The 20,010-nt window shown below is 34.6% G+C and overlaps 3 protein-coding genes across 6 annotated transcripts; 1 reads left to right on the forward strand and 2 right to left on the reverse strand.

Annotated features, from left to right (window-relative positions):
* Window positions 1-47: 47 nt before the first annotated feature.
* Window positions 48-1,996, reverse strand: LOC7455988 (uncharacterized). Its single transcript, XM_024585835.2, has one exon. It carries the CDS (start codon window positions 1,822-1,824, stop codon window positions 262-264), a length of 1,563 nt encoding a protein of 520 aa, XP_024441603.1. The 5' UTR covers window positions 1,825-1,996; the 3' UTR covers window positions 48-261.
* A 5,621-nt stretch (window positions 1,997-7,617) lies between these two features.
* On the forward strand, window positions 7,618-11,262 carry LOC18105351 (WRKY transcription factor 1). Of its 3 annotated transcripts, none has more exons than XM_024584519.2 (6): window positions 7,618-7,967; window positions 8,137-8,219; window positions 9,103-9,774; window positions 9,878-10,025; window positions 10,105-10,263; window positions 10,474-11,262. In XM_024584519.2, the coding sequence occupies exons 3-6, from the start codon at window positions 9,198-9,200 to the stop codon at window positions 11,045-11,047; spliced, it is 1,458 nt and encodes a 485-aa protein (XP_024440287.1). In that variant the 5' UTR covers window positions 7,618-7,967; window positions 8,137-8,219; window positions 9,103-9,197; the 3' UTR covers window positions 11,048-11,262. The 3 variants fall into 3 exon arrangements, with proteins under 3 accessions (XP_024440287.1, XP_006375555.1, XP_006375556.1); XM_006375493.3 differs by having other exon boundaries at window positions 8,144-8,219; XM_006375494.3 differs by lacking the exon at window positions 8,137-8,219.
* A 600-nt stretch (window positions 11,263-11,862) lies between these two features.
* Window positions 11,863-15,554, reverse strand: LOC7468554 (scarecrow-like transcription factor PAT1). Of its 2 annotated transcripts, none has more exons than XM_002321143.3 (2): window positions 15,346-15,554; window positions 11,863-14,113 (listed from the first exon to the last, which is right to left on the reverse strand). In XM_002321143.3, the coding sequence occupies exon 2, from the start codon at window positions 13,837-13,839 to the stop codon at window positions 12,196-12,198; it is 1,644 nt and encodes a 547-aa protein (XP_002321179.2). In that variant the 5' UTR covers window positions 13,840-14,113; window positions 15,346-15,554; the 3' UTR covers window positions 11,863-12,195. The 2 variants fall into 2 exon arrangements, with proteins under 2 accessions (XP_002321179.2, XP_024440286.1); XM_024584518.2 differs by lacking the exon at window positions 15,346-15,554 and adding an exon at window positions 15,147-15,321.
* Between the last annotated feature and the right edge of the window lie 4,456 nt (window positions 15,555-20,010).

Raw genomic sequence — 20,010 nt, forward strand, 5'->3', positions numbered from 1 at the left:
GCACACAAAGAACTTGCAACATGAATACTAGAAGGATTGAATACTAATTTGCAACATGAGACATCATAATTTCCTTCTTTTCATTAAGCTCGCAAGTCATATATAAACAGAGGAAAAAGGAAAACAGCGGCAATGGTGCATGTTTCCTCACAAAGACAATGGTACATGTTTCCTCAAAAACATAAGGTATCATAAGAGCTAATAAATTATGCCACTAAACAAATGCTTGCCAGCTTAGAGCATTAACAAAAATATTACAGTTTACCAAGGAGGATTAGAATTCTCCCTTACAGAAGGTGACCTGGAACCCATGCTCCCATCTCTTCCAAACCTCGAGATACTCCTTCCACTCTTAGGAGTACCAACTCCAGGGCTTGCCCCTCTATAACTGGCACGGAGGGTTTCATCTACAGATGACAAAGACCTAGAAATTGCCTTCCTCACAAACTTCTGCGCAGCAGGAGAAAGTGTCCGTGCACTTGGACTAGCACTCCCCCCTCTACTTGGAGAGGGCAAAGGTGGTTTTCGAAACATCTTTGACTTCTCCCTCAACCTCCGTGCAGCCTTCCTCAATAATGAATGGGCCTTCACATCCCGTGCAGGTGGATTGGGAATTTTAAAATGCAGCCCATTGCCACCGCCGCCAATATCAATAGGAGTATCTTCAGGTTCCAACCTCAATGGTGTCCCTTCAATCTCACCCCAAGTAATAAATGGCGACTCGTCAACTCCAGGAGCTGGTGAGGGTGTCCTAACAAAACTATACCCATCATCTGCCTTCTTCCCTGTTTCCACATAAAGCCTCTCTGGCATCCTCCTTAAATCCTCCAAATCATACTTCTTCGCCTTATCCCCATCTCTACCATACATGGGAAGTGGAGTAGCCCCAACTACTGGAGTATAAATCACCTCAACAACACCATCATCTTTTGGCCTAGTATCCAACATTTTACCATGAAAACGTGTATTAGACATGTTAATTTCTCTAGTCAAACCCTTCAATCTCACAGCCCGTTCCTCCTCGGTCAATGGAGCCTCACCCCTATCTGCCGGATGATACATTAGCAAATTCTTCGCCGTGTACTTCCACCCCTCCAATGTGCTCGGAGGCTGATCGGAGGTTCCAAAACCATCCGTAATCCTATCCCTCTTTGCATCCCCAATCAATTTAACATCCTTCTTTTCACCTTCTAAGAAGTGCCCATATCTCTCTTTCCTTTTCCTATTCCCTTTCTCTAATATCTTCGAAAAACTGTCATTATCCTCACTCGTATATCTCCTAAAAAAATCATCTAAACCCAAATTCTCATCAACAGCATTTTCATTTTCATTCTCATTCTCACTAGACTCTGCATTACTAGATAATCCCCTATCCATAACAACGCTAGGTGTTTGCATTCGGCTATCAAACTCATCAAATTGAGTGAAATTACCAATAAAAGCAGAACCTGGGGTTTGAGTTTGGGTTTGATTTCTAGCCCGATTGCTGCCATCGGAGTGGATATTTTTTACCATCTTGCCACGGCGCTCCATAATCTTCAACTGGGCATCTCGAATTTGGATCGGGTCCCCCGTTTTCATAGCTTCCAGCCAATCAAAACGGTCACGGAGCTTCGAGATATCAGGGAAGAAGTCGCGCTCGATGATTTTCTCGATAGCGGCCACATAACTGTCCTCGTCGAGAACTGTGGATCGTTTTCTAGGATATATCGGGGTGTTGTTGATTGAAGAGACATTGTAGGAGATTTGAAGGGTCCTTTCGGGATTTGAAGATGGCGACGGAGATGAAAGGTGGCGTGGTGAGTGCCCTGGAGAGAGCAGCATGGTGGATTTATAATGAATTAGGTTTAGATTTCTGTAATCGAATTTGGGAAATGGTTAGGGTTGGGTTCCTTCTGCTTTCGAGAATCGAAGGAGAAAGGGTGCGGGAGAATTTAAGCGCGCGTGATAATGATTTCTGTGTGTGTCTTTGGTTGGTGGTGTTGAAGAGAGTTGAAAAGTCCGCGATCCAACGGTTATGATGAATTCCTCATTAAATAAAGGACATGTCCGATCGTCGCCTTCAAGGGGGGGCACGCATGTCAAGTTCTTGATATCCAGCGGCCAAATGAAAAGGGTAAAGTTCATTTTGGCCCTTCTAGTTTCATCGACCTCATGCTTTGACTCTTGTGATTTAAGAGTTTTCAATACTACCCTTAGTTTTCAACAATATAGAAGTATAAAGTTTAATTTAATTGAAAGTGATTTTTTTTTATGATTCTACTATGATAAAATTATAGAAAGAATATGGTACAAATATATTGTTATTTTTAAGCAAATTCAAGCTTTAGCAGTTACTAGATTGGTGCCCCGCGCAATACTTCAGGTCAGATCATAAACAATTTTAAGCTAAAAAAAATTAGTAGATGATTATGTTCTTAAAGAAATGAGAGAAGCTTGATGACCAGGTTAAATCTTAATTAATTTAATAATATGATGGAAAAAAATGAGGCGGCAACAACAATAAACAATTTAAAAAAAAAAACATATTGTCTTGTGCAAAGCTAGGCTAACTCCTGAAACCCGTGACCTGAACATGAGATATGTCTAGATTACATGTCTATCATGCATCCTAAGTTATGAGAACATGATAAGTTGATAGAAAAAATTTTTTGAAGAAAACTACAAAGTATTTTTTTTAAGAAAAAAACAATATCAAATGATGATATTCGAAAAGAAAATAAGAAAAAAAAGATGTCAACTCCAATTAACTTTTCAAATTCATGACCTGGGTCATCAAACCAAAAGTTATACATGAAAAATCATGAAACCCAATTCCTAAGAAATTAAATGTTGAAGGATGAAATAAAAAAAAATAAACAAAAAATCTAAAAATAAAAAAATAGCGATTAAAATAAAAAGGGTTAAAATCAAAATAAAAAATAAATTAAAGGGAAACAACAAATCTTCAATTTGAGAGTTAAATTAAAAGGATAAAAACATTAACAAAACAAAGAAAAAATCAATGTCAAGGCCAACAAGAAAGTGGTGGAATTTCTTGATTTTTATCAAAAATTCATTCATGGGAAAAGTTAGCCTAATTGACGAGAATGTAGCTTGGTCATACTACCTTTGGTAAGGCAGAAATAGAGTTTTGTACATCTTGATGAATGGATATACCTTGGTGAAGAAAATAGTATTAATGTCTTTTTTGGGTTAATAAATTCCGGATTTTTAGTGGTTGAAACATATGACAAAGGTTAGGACATTAGAGTTATTGTGTTAATAAAACTTTGTGTCTTGTGATAAAGTGTCTTGGGTACAACAGTGGATGGAAGACTAGGTCAGACGGGTTTCATGATGGAATGTTATTTTGTATGTATGCATGTGCAGGTTTATGACTTTCTGAAAGGACTTCAACACAAGATGATGTTGATCACTAAAATTGAGTTGCTCATTTCTATACTTATAGGTTTCATGTGGGGACTGGAGAGTTAGGTAGTAAACTTAAAGGGGTTTATTGTGAGTGTTTAAAACTCTATGTGGTTGTGAAGAAAATGATGGTATCTTTAAGGGATGCTATAAGAGTGTCCAACTTTGCAAAATAGACTTGTGAGTGAATGATTTGGCATGTGGGATTGCCAAGAAGATGAGTATTATTTGTGTGTGAATTGGGAGAGTTGCATATGACTTTTGGTAGACATGGCATCATGTAACAATATGGTGTTACAACTTTAGCTTTGTCAAAATGAGATTGATGGGATTGGTCTTAACAATTTTGGGATGGTCTCAAAGCATCTAGTTTGACTCTGTTTAGAAAGGAGGACCTCAGAATAATATAGTTACATCTTTGACTTGGAAAAACATTGACGATGGGATTGTCGATGTCTTTATTATTATGGATTTGATGGATTGAGTTCTGGTTGAATATAGGCAAAATCGAGAGGCTTTATATATGTGGCACAAAACTATGACAATGGACACATTTAGTGAGATGTATTTCAGGTTTGTTTCGATGAGGAAATCAAGTTCTTTTGGTTGGAGAGGTTTGTTACATGGTTAAATTTGCCAGGGGTACATTAACAAAAACACTGTTGGAAAGACACAATGACAGTGGTAGCTGATTGTATAGTGTTAAAATCGATAGCGTCAATGAAATTACCAACATCGATAAAAATCAGTAGCATTGGTTGATGCAAGCTGGGACTTGGATGTTGGACAGTCCAAGTCATGCATGAAACACAACATAACTAGCAGTAAAGGGCTGGGTAGTTAGACATTTATTTTATGGGAAAAGTGGTAGTAGAGTTGTGAGAAGTTTTGGTAGTTTTCAAGCATGACTAGTTAAGAGAAAGATTGTCCAGATCATGGGTTATAGGTCATCAAACATTAAGCATGACTGAAGATGCTCTACAAGGTCATTAAGTTTACAGGACGATGAGGGAGACTGCCCAACACTTATTGGAATGAGGCTACTAAGTTCATAAAAAACATAGGGGAGAAACTGCTCCATTATGTTCTGAAAAATAGGGGTGACAACTTTGTTTTGTAACTTCCACAAAATTGTTTATAAATAGGGTTAAGAGCCTTTGTCATGTAGCATGCAAGCTTGATGAAAGTTTTGTGCATGGCATACATATATGAATTTATGTATATTCTTTTTTTAAGAGTTAATAAGAGGTTGAAAAAAAGTTCCTATAAATCTTATTGTGTACTTTACTTTGCTTGTGTTAATTGTGTTTGCTTGTAAAAAGTTTAAGTGTGGAAACCTTTTAGGATGAAGAAAACACATAGTTGTAGGCAAACACGAACAAACAAGTAAAGAATTGTTGAGTCTAGAAGGACTAGACAACTGCATAGGGGTTGGAATTTTATGGACAAAACTTTATCCATGTGGCAAGTGAATTTTAAAAAATACCGAACTCAAACCAGGTAGATCATTGAAACTAGTGAATTGGGTCATGAGAATATAACAACCCTATAAAATACATAAATAATCACAAAGAAAATTCCTTAATTATAAAAAAAATAAAAAAAAATAAACAATGATGACCAAATCTTGCACCAAAAATAATTGAAAGAAACTAATCAAGGACTAAATTGAAAATAAAATAAATGAAGAAAAGGATAGAAAAAGAGTAATGAAAAAAATGAGGACTAAAATTTGAAAAAAAAATGAATTAAAATTCTAAATGACAAAATCAAAAAATTAAAATAAATGCAATGATGAAAAAAAACATCAATAAAAAAATGAGGACCAGATTGTAAACAAAAAAACAAATTAAATTAAACGCGGAGAGAGATGAAATTAAAAAAAATAAACTTCAAGAAACATCAAAATGAAAGCAAATAAAAATCAAAAGAATGAGGACCAAACAAAAAAAAACAAAATGAAGGACAAAACAAAATGTTTCAAGGCCTGGCACGAAAACCAAGACCCAAGATAGAGAAATGAAGGGTAGGAGAAAAAAACTCCATCGTCGTTGAACCACCACCCTCCTTAGTGAACACGCCACTCCACTCTAACTACTGCATCACATCCTTGCGCATTGGATGAGACGACAATCATTTTTTTTTTGCCACCATAATTGTCCACACACGCCTTCGAAATAGCGCAGAAGACTCTGATGTGCTAAATGGCACGCGTCAACATGTTTTACCAATTTATTAATATTTTAATAAGACCAATTACAAAAAAAAAAATCCAAGGGCATACCATTATTACAAAAAAAAAAAAAAGCCATGGCGCAAAGATAAAAACGTCCTTAGAAGCCATTCTTTAAATCTGAAAAATCAAAGGTTAACCATGTAATTTTGCTGAACAAAAATAATACAAAGATAAATAAATCCCTCTCTACAAGGCCATTTTTTCTGAGTACCCAAAGGTATAAATGTTATTTTACAAAAGAACAAAAACAAAACCCTTAACAGAAGACCAATTTCTTTTTCAGATTTCAAAGGCAAAAGAGTATCTTACTATACATTATAAAGTTGAACGACAACTTTGTCCTAGATCAATTCTCAAATGACATTTGAATCCCATGAAAAATACGATTTTGCCCCTAATGTCAAGGCAATTGTTAATAGCAATAAAAGACAAAATCATCATTACACTGCTTCATTCTACATTGATTCTCCTCACATGCTATAGTAATTTACTAAGACCTTTTAATTTTTTGTTAATGATTATAACAAGGAAAAAAAAACAAAAACATAATAAAAAGATGAACAAGCTATGTAAGTTTAATAATTTAGTGATCTCAAGGGTAATTAAATAATTTTACTATACTTAGAATAATAAAAGACTAAAAAGTCTCTAAAGAGAAGTTTTATTTTTTTTTACTTTTAAGGATAAATAAGTCATTTTACTATGCAAAAAATAAAAAGATTAATTTTTCCCCGATCAATTTGATAATGATCAATGAACTATGAGGAAAAAACCATATTACTCCTAAAGCAAGTTAATGGATTTTGTTTGAGAATAACAAAATGATTATTTCAGTATTCAAATCCTCACTAATATGTGTCTTGAGCAATAGTGTTTTACTAACCTTTTTTAGTTTTTTTTTATGCTTTAAGATATTCAAAAAGTTCAACATTATTCTTCATTATCTAACAATAAATAACAAAATCTAACAATGAGTACATATTTTTAATTTTTAGGTTTTTAAGTATTTTCAAAGGATGAAAGAAGAAAATATAACCAAAATAATTAATAAAAAGTACAAATAAACATGAAAAACAAGTTTTCACCATATAACAAAAAAAATCTAAAACGAAAAACAAATTCATTATGGCCATTAACATATTTTATTATTCACCGCTACAGTATAATTATCATTTTGCTCTTCCAAGAACAATCAAATGCTTTGGTTTTAGAGATATTTTGGTGTTTTCTCAAGGCCCATTAATCATCAAAGAATTGACTGGGGATATAAGTGTCTTTTCTAGTTTTTCAAGCATAGTAAAATGATCTAATTACTCTCTAAATAAAAAAAAATTAAACTATCACACATGGGTATTATGCTTTTAGTTTTTTTAAATACAATAAAATGACAAGTTTATCCTTTAAATAAAAAAATAAACCATGCATCTGAGGCCCTTTTGGTCTTTTCACTCAAGTTTTTCTGTTATTGGAAAAAAAAAAAAAAAAGGTTTTGGTGTATGGAAAGCGCCTGCACATTTCATATGTGGTGTCTCTTAATGGAAAAAAAATACGGTGTTTTTGAATATGTTGTTGCATCTTAAAAATACGGTGTATGGAAGGTGCCTGCATATTTAATGTATGGAAGGCGCCTGCACATTTGATGTGATGACTCTTAATGAAAAAAAAAACAGTGTTTTTAAATGCATTGTTGCATCTTAAATATCTCTTCTTATGAAAAATAATTAATACAGACTCACAGCACAAACCCACGTCTAATTCCATAACTATATGTGAATGATGATATGAAAACTCCTTAAGAACCATAAAGTTAATATTGAAAAATAAAATAAAATATAAGGATGGAAATGCAAGTTTAATGATGTATAAGGGTAAGAATGAAGTTTACATGTACTAAAAAAAAAGGATTTATTGAAAAAAAAAAAAACATATAAAATCAACCAATGGCAACTTAAATAGACACGAACAAGAGTACAGATTCCTTTTTCTGTCGAGTAACACAGAATCATTCTCCCTTGCTGTTCTCTACTACGCATGCTTGTATGGCCTTCTGTCTCTCTCTCTCTAGTAATCAGTCAGTCTGATTATTATGGATTAGACTTTTCTTTGTTTTCTAACCTTAAACTCTCCTAAATTCTTATCTCCGTCTCACCCCATCACGAAAAAGAAAACCTTCATCGAAACCTTGGTGGTCGCCGGTTGGTTCCGGCATGATCTACGACCCTGATTGAGCTGGGAGTCAAAATTCGATGGTTTCGCGTGGGAGTGGGACCACCTGATCATCATCATCGTAAAGTAAAATGAAGACAAGGTTATAATTTAGGTAATTTGTATTGCTAAAGTACTAGATAGATGGTTTACTTTAATTATCACTGTATTTATGGCTATTTTTTAAATATATATTTTTTTGAATTATTTGTGAACTGATTGATTTTTTTTTTGTTAATTAATATTAATTTACTCTTTAATTGCTAATTCTTTATACTTTTAAGTTGTCAGCTATAATTTCCACTGTTGGGAAAATGCAAGAAATTGAATTCTGGAGCCAAAAGCTACTGCTGCTGGTCTTAGCATGGTAAAATTATAAATTTTTACTGTGGGCTGTCAGTTTGATTTTTATTCTATTATCAGAATTGAAAGAATTAATTTTTGGAGAAAAAGAAACTGATTAAATCACATATTTTGGATCATTTTTCTTGGCAACTTATCAAGGGATATATAGATGTTTTTTTTCTTGTCTTTCTTATTAATTATTGTTGGAATTTATTTATTTACATGAATTATTTATTTACCATGGAAGAAGAGTACAGGAACTATAAATTGGTTATATGTTCGAAAATGCTGTGTGAGTATCCGCAAAATAAATGGTTTCCGAATTGTTTGATGTGGGGTATAGCTTTGAAACGTTGTAATCCATTACGTTATATGTGAAAGGAATTAATTGTCTTGCTTGTTGGTTGATTGAATATGTGCATCATTTGGCTTGTTTACTGCAAAGGGAGTGTTGGCGTATCTCTGCACAAGATCGTTGATTTGTTAGATGGGAGTGTTATTTTACAAATAAAATGTCGATGCACATCCATTTGTGTATAATATGTGAGTATGCTTTACCTTTTATCCCAACTGCGCACACTTGAGTTCATCAGTGCGCGCGGTTGGGATAAAACACTCAAAATAAAACAACAACTAGAAGAACAATGGTTAAAGTGCTTGCTATTTTTATTTCTACTAGTGATTGATACTGATACAAAATCTGTATCGACATCATGCCTTAATTCTAAATCAAGCATACATGATTTTGATTACCAGCCTTCTTTTATATATTTAGATTTTCTTAATTTTCCCATATCACTATGAAGAACTTTAAAATATTTTTTGTTTGAATTTTGAATTAGTTGGTCTCGACTGTCAATTTGCAAATTCTCGCTATTATTAACTTTATTTTGATGCCTCTTCAGGTATGAACAACCACCAAAATGAAGTCCGCGGTTAATTGCAGTAATGGCATCTTGAATTAATCTCTTTGGTTTGTTCTATAACTTCCCAAATTAAGATGGTTTCTTCAGAGGAAGTTCCAGATGAAGTTTCTCCCAAGGAGTTGCAGAAAAGACAGAGCCTAGATGATGGTACTGACACAAAACCACAGACCCATGATGTTGGAGGTGCTTCACAACAAGAAGGAATCCCTGCTTCATATGCCCCTGGGAAATCTTTGGAGAATAGTGGGGGGCGAATATCGGAGTTAGACAAAGAAGGAAGTGTTTCTTCTATAACACCGCGGAAGGTCTCACATACCCCTGGCAGTGATCTCCGTTCCTTGCAATCTGGTCAGGAAGGAAGGACTCCTATCATGCGGGAAAAAGTGTCAGAGGATGGATATCACTGGCGAAAATATGGGCAGAAATTTGTTAAAGGAAATGAATTTATACGGAGCTATTACAAATGTACACATCCAAGTTGTCAAGCGAAAAAGCAGTTGGAATGTTCACATGATGGGAAGCTTGCTGATATTGTTTACCTTGGTGAGCATGAGCATCCCAAACCTCAACATAACCTCCCACAAGCTGTTGGTTGCGTCCTGTCCGTTGTTGAAGAAAAACCTGATCATCTTTTATTCACTGGTGTTGAAGGTATCAGAGAAAAAATCACCATTTTGTCCATTTGTTTTGCTCTTAACCAACAGAAGATTTTATTATTGTGTTCTTTTATTTGAATGCTAATTGATAAATGCAGAAAGTCATGAACCTCATCCGATTGAGTCAACAAATACCCCTCAGATCTCTTCTGTTACGTCCAGTGAGGATGTGAAACGTGTGCTATCAGAACCAAAAAGGATAAGGGATGAGGTTGATGTAGATGATGATCAACGCTCAAAACGACGGTAAGTTAATAAATGGCTATAAATTTACTCTATTGTTTCAAGCATGAGCTAACTCTTTTGTTTCAAATGAACAAAATAGGAAGAAAAGTAGCTGTAATGACAGCTCTACTCCTGTAGATACACCAACTAGTGAGCCACGTCTTGTCATTCAAACAAAAAGTGAGGTCGATATTGTCAGTGATGGGTATCGATGGCGTAAATATGGGCAGAAATTGGTAAAAGGCAATCCAAATCCCAGGTAACTGTCAAATTTAACGAACTCAACAAGGTTAGACCTGGGTTTATACATTTTTAGTTTACATCTCTCCCCTCTGTTTATGAAGATATGTCAGGAGATGCCTCCTTATATTGGTAGCATATTGAATTGGTTGCTAGTCTGCATGTAGAGACAAAAATACCTAAGCTGTTTGAGTACATGCTGACTTTGTTCTTTCATCACATTATGTAGGAGCTACTACAGGTGTTCAAGTCCTGGATGTCCAGTAAAGAAACATGTAGAGAGGGCATCTCATGACCCAAAATTGGTTATAACCAGTTATGAGGGACAACATGATCACGATATGCCTCCTTCTAGGACTATTACTCATAACACAACTGGTCTCAACACTTGTACAACTACCATCCAGAATGGCGAGTTAGGTACAAAATCAGGAGAAAGCAATGCCATTTCCCTTGAAATGGTTGTGTATAATAGTTCAGATTCCAACATCAAATTGGAGGAGAAACTGAGTTCCGAGTCAAGAAATAAATGGAAAGAAAGTAATTCAGGCCATGAAAGTAAATCATGTGAGCAGCAGACTGGCAACACAAATGCCACGAAAGTAAGTGGTGCTGCTAACCTTGATATTGTTGTTAATACCAATCCTGTATCAGCAGGTAGATCGACTGAGCAACATGATGGTGAGTCAAGAATTGAGCCAAAAGAGAACAGTGCTGCTTGTGGTGTCCATAATATTACCCCAGGTCCAGAGAGTAATCCAAATGAACAGAACGTACTAAATTCAGAGCCTGTCCAAAGCTAATTGAAACAGATTGATTTTTAGCGGGGAGGAGGGAAACGACCTCCAGATGTATAAATTACTCCTATAGGTTAATTTATCATAAAATCTGTAGAGTTTCGCAGCAAGTATCTAGCATGCAACTTGTTTTGTTAACAGCAACTTTCATCCGTTGTTTTGCTGATTAGATGTAAAACCATTTGAATTTGGTAAAGAGAAGGTGTTCCAAACTCTTACAATTCCTGGAACTAGTTTGGTGTGCTGTATCTGCCTTATTATATGGCCTCGAGCAGGCATGTTTGTGGCACTGAAGCATTTACATTACTACATTTTAGTTCAGCCAGTCACCACTGTCCTTACAAGAAGCGCTTATCTTCGAACTGTAAACTTGTTAATAGTTTTCGCAGAGCAGCCAATATTTCATCCTAAGCGTGCCTCAAGCCTGTAGACGGCAGGTGTTATTTTTTTTTTCCCGTTTTTTTCGACAAACGCCTCTCATACCACGTAAATATCAGATCCAAGCAAATTGCTTAGGCTGTCGGGAGGGTTATGAATCCAATTTGGAGGAAGAGCTGGTTCTAACAGCCTTAGCTATCTAATCTGGCAACATGATTTGCCTTCCTTCATACTGATGCAACAGTGATGTTAAGCATGCTATGAAGCTGGTGCTTTATATCCATGACAATAGGGGCTATCTCCCAATCAGTAACAGAGGTAGATTCTTTGATTGCTGGCTCGATAGCAGCAGCGTCAGATTCTAAGGTTGTTACTGAGGATAGGAACTCGAAGTCAAGACTCGAGCAATGCAAATAGCTTAATTATTCTTAGACTGATTCATATTGAAAAAAATTCCACAATTTCATTAGGAAACCAGAATGGCCAGAGATCCAGAGGGTGAACCTTCGGAATCAGAATACCTAATGCTCTGAGAAAGTGAACATATTCTAACCGCAAAGCACCAAGACTTGGTTCTCCCAAGGCCAGGAAAAGCTAAAAAGTTCAAAGCATTGAGCTACTGATTCAAAAAAAAAAGAAAAAAACAAGAGAGGGTAACTTAGAGTTTCAGAAGCCAAGTACACAGCTGAGACCACTGCCTTCCTCTTAGAACCCTTGCGGTTCTACCTCAGCTAGTTGCCCGCTTTCCTAAAGAGAGCGAAATCAGCATGCAGTTTTCACTTCCATGCACAAGATGCCACCAAATCTCTGTTCATCCAGCCAAGATAAAGAGCCCCATCTCTTTCTTGAAGCCTATATCTATCAGAATAGTTCTCTAGCAGTGTTTTGATGGTGGCATTCACCAAGGTGCTTAATGGGTATGGAGTAAACCCAGCCATTGTGAATCGCGATCTCCACTTCCCAAGAAGCTCGTGTCTTTCCACCCTCTCAGTTCCCTCGCATGCTATTATGTTAACAACATCCCTTGCCAGGCAATGCTGTTCCACATTGATCCGTTCCTTGTGGTCTCTTGGAAGGGTCACATCAATGGATTCAAACATAGCAGTATAATAGTTTAGTGTCTCGATGAACCGAGGGAAGAATGCAGCAGTATTCGTGTTAGATTCCTGCTCAACAAGGGTGACCACCTTTGGAGACATGCTTTTAACTAGCCTCAGCACCCGATCCCGGTGATTCTGAGTGCTGACACTCTCATCAGGCATGTGGTGAAGTACAAATGCAAAGTTCACTGCTAGAGCCTCCCCACGTCGAACACCAAGGTTTTCTATCTGAACCTCACAGCCAGACATGGCAGCAGCATGAAACTCAAATGGCACCTTAAATGACTCAGCAAGCTTAGATAGCCTTTTTCCCACTATACTCAGTCCTCCTCCACGGGCATATGCTGATGTGGAATCATCAATACCTGTAATGCGGATGTGGGGTGGCCCCCCAGGCCTTGCTGCAAAGGCCTGGATTAGACTGATCCACTGACTCCCCTGACCAATTTGAAAATCAATTATATGAACCCTGTTTTCATCCTTCATGGCTTCTGCAATGGCACCATTTGCAGACATGTACCCAAATTTGAAATAGGCACAAACCTCATAAAGAATGTGCATGTAAGACAGCATCTCGGCACTTGCTGGTTCTTTGCATCTTAAACCTTTGCAGATGGAACTCCCTGAGGAGGCCAGGCGTGCAACAAGCCCTTCCAACATGTATGCTCCCAATCTTTGAATTGGTTCACCAGAAACTGAGACCATCTGGCGTAACTTGTCCATCAAGCACTGTGCCATTAACAGATCATTATCTGACACTGCTTTTGCACAGGCAATAAGGACTTGTTTTAGGTCCCCTCTAGAAATCACATCCATTATTTGTCTCCAGCTATCCATTTCCAGTGACTCGATGTTTGTCCCACTCTCAAGTGCATTTTCAATGCTGTCAATAATATCGGAATCAGGCCCAAACATCACAGTTTCTAATTCTCTCAACTTGTGACTGAAATCATGGGCATCATCAGTTATGCAGGAGCCACTTAATGGAGAACCACTGGCATTGTCAGGGGAATGACGTGGCTCAAGTGAATATGACTGAGATTCTTGCTGTGACAATGGGCTTCCATTTGGTGAGAAACTGACAGTTGATGGGGAGTTGTAAGCAGCATAGCTGCCATTTGCTGAAGATGACTCCAGCGTGCAGTATTGCTCATGGGAGTTTGGAATGGTGAAGGGGGTTCCTTGGGTGCTGCCACTGGAGTATATCTGGCGGTCTAAAGTTCTGGACTGAGGCTTGCAGTAGGCTTCAACTTCTTGCATCGGTTGATAGAGAAATCTGCTGGACATGCCCGAACCTCTGAGTTGTTTCGATGCTTGCATTGAATTCTTAACCAGCCTGCCTGATTCCTTAAATAAAATTAGAAACAATCCAAGTAATCTTTTCTTTCACGATTCAGAACTTCACTGAACATCAGTCACCAAAATATGGAACGATATTAGAATGCCTTGGCTTTCATGACAGAAGCCTTTGAATTCCTCTGATAGATCAGCTAAACGATCCTTGTGACAACACCAATACAATCACAATGTAATCCTTTATCTAGATTTCTGTTGGACACCCACTCAGCAGCAGAACACAAAGTACCAGCATAATCTGCAAAAGAAAAGAAAATATTTATTATTAACTTATGCATAAAAGAATAAAAATCACAATAAATCCAATGACAGCATTTTGTACACAGACATTAGTAAAAAAACAGGAGGCAATTCCAGCTTCATAAATTCCATACCCAAAGAAAACTATTCTCTCATCTTACAGAGACAAAAATAATACATACCTACAGCACATGGGAAATTCAATACATTAATATAAAAGAAAGTTTGCAAACCAGAGAACCAGTTGGTCAACAAAAAATGATGGTTCAAATGCTTAAGATAGTTTATAGAAGCCTCCCAGAAATAGCATGAATTTTATAAATTGAAACCTTCTCCTTTACGTTTCATTTGCTCTCGAAGCAGCAAGTAATTTTCTCTTTTTTTTTTTTTTTTCTTTTTGTGGCATAACAAGGATTGACAAGGAAGCACGCCAAATTACCTAAGTCTACATGACCTACCCCATTTTTTTTGGATTCAAACTAAACGTATATACCAAGGCAAGACTTCAATGTTAGAAGTCATTCAAGGCAGTTTGGAAAAGAAACCATGAGAAGCAAAACTCCAATTCCAGTAGAGTCAAAAATAGTTTTTTTCCCAGAATTTTTTCTCCACTGATCAGAATACAAGTTTCTGTGACATAAACCTTAATGAAAACAACAAGTAATATTGGAAGGTACATGGCATCTGATAAAGCAAAAGTAAATTCTCATTATTACAAACAACGTTTTTTCAACCACCAGATCATCAAAGTGCTTGAATGTAGGCTTGAAAGAAAAGGTTCACTAAAAACATTCTCTATCCCAAGACAACAATTGCACTCCACCAATATGAAATGCAGGTTAAGTAATCATGAATAATTTCATTTCTTGAATTAAACATAAATTCTTAAGAAAACAAAGATATGAGACACTGCCATTTCAAAATGAGAGCACATTTCATGGCCAAACTAAACCAGAATTTAAATTTTCAATAAATCAAAGCAACAAAATCTGTCAACTAAAGAAATTTAGAAGCTTGTAATGAAATCCCACCATCGAGAGATCCAACACCAACCCATTTTTAGTTTCATTGAGTCATCCATGGAAGCTCAATCAAGCCAAAAAGATAATAAATCTTAGACAGCAAATAGTTCCATAAAAAACAAAGGATTTCAAGGAGGCAGGGGAACGAATTTTCATAGTGGGCATCATTGTCGCTTCAAGAAACAAAATAAATTGTTCAGACACCCACCTTGTTTTGAGGAATCTCCAAGTTCTTTTGGTGTTTCACTAAAAACCAGAGGTTTTTGATAGAGAGAGTGCGGACAAACAAGAGAGAGAGCAGAGTTATCTTCTTATCATTGCCAGACCAGAGTGTTGTTACTGTTAGCACTCTAACATTGTATTATAATAAAATAATCGAAAAAAACATTGGAGTCAGCAAGAGCCCTATAATTATTCTAAAACTACATTTCTACCACTGATGTGTAAGAGAAGTCTATTACTGTTAGTTTAATCTTAGCCGAAGCATGACACCGCCGATTCGGAATTTAGCTTGAATGTTTTATTTATTAAAATAATATTGTTTCAGATTTTTTTTCAAGAAAACAGTTAAACCAGACAGCCATATCCGCTATACTGCGGATCACAGATTTTTTGTTAGATAATGCCAAAAAAAAAAAAAAAAGCATAGACATTAGGAGTGCTTGCAATAATATTTAGACACAGAGCTAAGATTATGTAACAAAAATTAAATGTGTTTTATCTAATTAAACCAAAGTTGATTTAATTTAGAGTAATATCTTTTAAGTGTAATATTGGAACAACCATTTATCAAATCAACCTCGGGTTAATCGTTAAATGCGCGATCCGAATAATAGGCACGACCACAGCACACTAACTTGGTTAGCTAGCTATCCCTTTCTTTTCCCCTTCTCTTTCTTCTCTCCCATGGTGGGCCTTCAATGGTCTCGGGTTTTATGAAATTCAGGATTAAATCGAGGAGTTATTATACAAATAAGGGCTAAAATAAAAGAATATGGTATGAGCTCAAGTAGAATATAAAATCGAGACCCAATTAAAAAGCTATTATAAATTTAGGGATGAAAATGCAAAAGAGAAAGAGAAGAAATGGCGCATGCATTACACATGCTCGTGAGTTGGAGGAGCCACCATGTTGGCACAACACATGCGGGTTCCTCTGACCATTGAATGTCGTATTCCTTGATATTGTTGGGATCATGGCGTAATAACCTTTCTCATAATGTTGTAACCTATAAATGCCCAATGGTAACCAGTTTCTCTTTTCTCTCTTTTATTTTCTTTTTTTCTTTCTTGAATCTTGCATTTCTTTTTTATATATATAGAAAGGATTTTTGTTTTAAATCAAGATCAATTTCAGTCCCTATATTTCTAATTATTTGTCAATTGAAAATATGAAGTAATTTTTTTTAATTGAGTGTTAACCTAACACCGGGATGTTAACCCGACACAACGAAAACCCGATAATAAGTTAATTGAAGAAGACTATAAAGCCGGCTCTAAGAAGAAAAACCATAAAAGAAATGAAATGAAAATGAAAAAACTTATGGCTACGCAAAATAGAAAACAAAGGATGAAAATAAAATTCCAAACAATCATTCCATAGTAGAAGAAACAGTTAAACACCCATGACAATTAGTTTTTAGTTAATATTAGGTCAACTCCAGACTCAAGTCTTAGACCGAGTCAGATCTCATTAAAAAAACAAGGAGATACTTTGACTTTCTAGAAAATTAGAAAGAGTAGAACTTGAAATTTTTATTTAAATTGAATATTTCTTCATTCATAAAAATTGAGAAACTAGTTTTCTAGTTTATCAATTTTGTATTAGGTTTGAAAAACACATTTTAAAGATTTTCATAATTTTTCTATACAAGTTTTGTATTGTTTTTCAAATGAAGAAAAGATATTAACAATATAAATATTTCTTTTATATATAGGCACTTTTTAACATTGTAAGAGATTAAATATTTTTCTATTTTTATAGTTAGTGTCATAAATTATTTTTTATTATAAATCTAAAATTAAGATATTTTTTGGGGTTAACAATATAATCTTTTAATGGAAATTTTTAATTTAAATAAAATAAAATTAATATTCTATTATTAGATTATCACGAATACAAAATATTAAGATGATTATTATAAATTATACTTTTGATTTTAAAAAAATATATAATTGTAATCTCAATGTATATCTTTTTAAAAAATTATTATCTTTGTTCGCAATCAATGAATATGTTTTTGTTTTTTAAATTCTCATTAGAAAAAGAAATATGAAAAAGGAAAAGAAAACCAAAAATAGAAAATAGAAAAGGAAAATATTTTTCTATTAGTGGACATACCCTTGATTTTTCTACTCATCCTCTAATGCATCTCACTAAAATGTAAATTTAATTCATTTCTTAAATTAGAAGAAATTCAATTTTTATTAAAAAAACTTTTTAAAATATTTGTACAATTTGATGAAAAAGCTTGTTTTTATTTGTTTAAAAAATAAACTATAAATAAATTAATATTTTTATTTCAATAGTAATAGCATGCTCAAATTAGTTTTTCCACATCAATTTTTTTTTTAAAAATCAATTAAAGTTTAAGTAGGTTCTTTATAACAATACTCATGTTCCTAACAATATAATCTTAACCACTTCTCAAATAGACTAGGCCTTCAAAATTAGTTAGTGTAACTATAAAATATATTTCTTTTTTATTTCATAAAATGAGTATAAAAATTTATAGATTGATTATATACTAGACAAGAAATGTTGTGTATTCTATATCTATAAATGTCAGATAAAACTCTTACTATACTTATGTTAAAGTACTTGAAGCTTGGTGAAACCCTCCACATGAAACGCGACTTGCCATGTATTTTTAATTTTTTTTTTATGTTTATAGATCGTTTTGATATATTAATGTTAAAAATAAATTTAAAAAATAAAAATAATATTATTTAGATATATTTTAAGTCAAAAATATTTTAAAAATTAACCTCTCACGTAACACCAAATTGATACAATATATCACCTTTAATATAACATCAAATCAACACGGTATATCACTTTTTAAAATCTCAACGATGAAACTCGAATTTAAAACCTTATACCGATAAAGTTTTTTTATTTTTTAATCATTTAAATCAGTGCTTGAAGACTTTGAATTAGCCACCTAACATTTAAAAAATAGAAAATAAAGCATTTTAGAGGAAGCATCATCAGGCCAAGATCTACAAGATCACCTTAAGAAAAAAAAAGAGAAGAAATTATTAAATAAGTTTACGGATTCTTTAATCAAGTCTTTGTTTCCTAGTGGTTGATTGATCGAAATCAACATTCCCACCCCACCCCACAAGTAATTAAAGCATGAGATTGCATTTGGTCGATCAATTTTGAAAAGAAAATCTGTCATTATCATTATTTGTTTATTTTATTTTGCATGTTATTTAGCTAAATAAAACAATTGTTCGGTAATCTTAAACCTGTTCTGTTGGTATTGCAGTTGTTTTTTAAAATATTTTTTATTTAAAAATATATTAAAATAATATATTTTTTTAAATCTATTTTTAACATCGATGTATTATAATAATTTAAAGAATTCTAAATATTCTGAAAAAAACACATCCCAACGGAAAAAACAAGTAAACAAGATTCAAGAATAAACATAACCATCTAGGTGGTGGCCCAGTGGTAAGAGATTGGGACCAAGAGGTTTGCTCCCTCTGTGGTCTCAGGTTCGAGCCTTGTGGTTGCTCATATGATGGCCACTGGAGGCTTACATGATCGTTAACTTCAGGATCCGTGGGATTAGTCAAGGTACACGCAAGCTGACCCGGACACCCACATTAAACTAAAAAAAAACAAATAAAAAAAACACACCACCCAAAGAAATTTGGTCATTGGAGTGGAGGGAGATCGGGGCAGTCATGGTAATTCCTATGGAAATCAAAGGTTATTCGCGGGGAGAGAGAGAGAGAGAGAGGAAAGGGACCTACACGAAGAGTAGCTAACGTTAAAGGCAAATAGATTACAGATGACGTGGAAGTAGTGCCTTACACTTCAGCTAACAACGACATGCTTCCTTTTCGAGTTCCTTTTTGTTAGTTTCATTCATATCAATATCATGCTTTTTTTTTCTTTTCTTTTTCTTTTTAATTTTTAGTGTTACAGTATCTTCTAATCTTTCAGATTAGACATTGATGATAAACATTATAATATTTTTTATTATTATTATAATTAAAAAGACACAAACCCTTTATCCCGTTTTAGACACGAACATGGCATCCTAAAAATTCTTAACTTGAAATAAATTCAATCCAACTATGTTAATATCAAATAATAATAATGTTTTTTTTCTTTCAAATCTCATTATCTAGAAGATGGATGGCGCGTTTGGGAACGTGATTGAAACCGTATTCTCTCAAATTTTAAATTTTTTTTGTTAATTTTTTTGTTAATATTTTTAGATTGTTTTGATGTGCTGATTTCAAAAATAATGTTTTAAAAATAAAAAAAATATTTTGATGCATTTCTAAATAAAAAACACTTTGAACCGCAACCGCAACCGCAACCACAACCGCTACCACAATCTCAAGCAGACCCGCGAAGCAGACAAACAATCTTCGTCGTCTTTCTTTTTGTTAGGCAGAGAGATCTTCCTTTCTCTGGGGCATGTTAATCCAAGCGATTCCTTCTTAAAAAATGTTCTATGGGAATCGGATGTGCAAAACAATCACTAAAAGAAGGAATAGCTTGTCCCCTCCAAAGCGAGGGCCTCTCTCGATGCCCACTTGGATTTTGTGTTTATCTCCTTTGTACGAATCAATGAGAAAGAAACAATAATAATCTACAGTAAATGATCAAGCTAGGCTGTTTGATCCA

Source organism: Populus trichocarpa, chromosome 14, assembly GCF_000002775.5.
Source record: "Populus trichocarpa isolate Nisqually-1 chromosome 14, P.trichocarpa_v4.1, whole genome shotgun sequence".
Lineage (NCBI taxonomy): Eukaryota > Viridiplantae > Streptophyta > Magnoliopsida > Malpighiales > Salicaceae > Populus > Populus trichocarpa.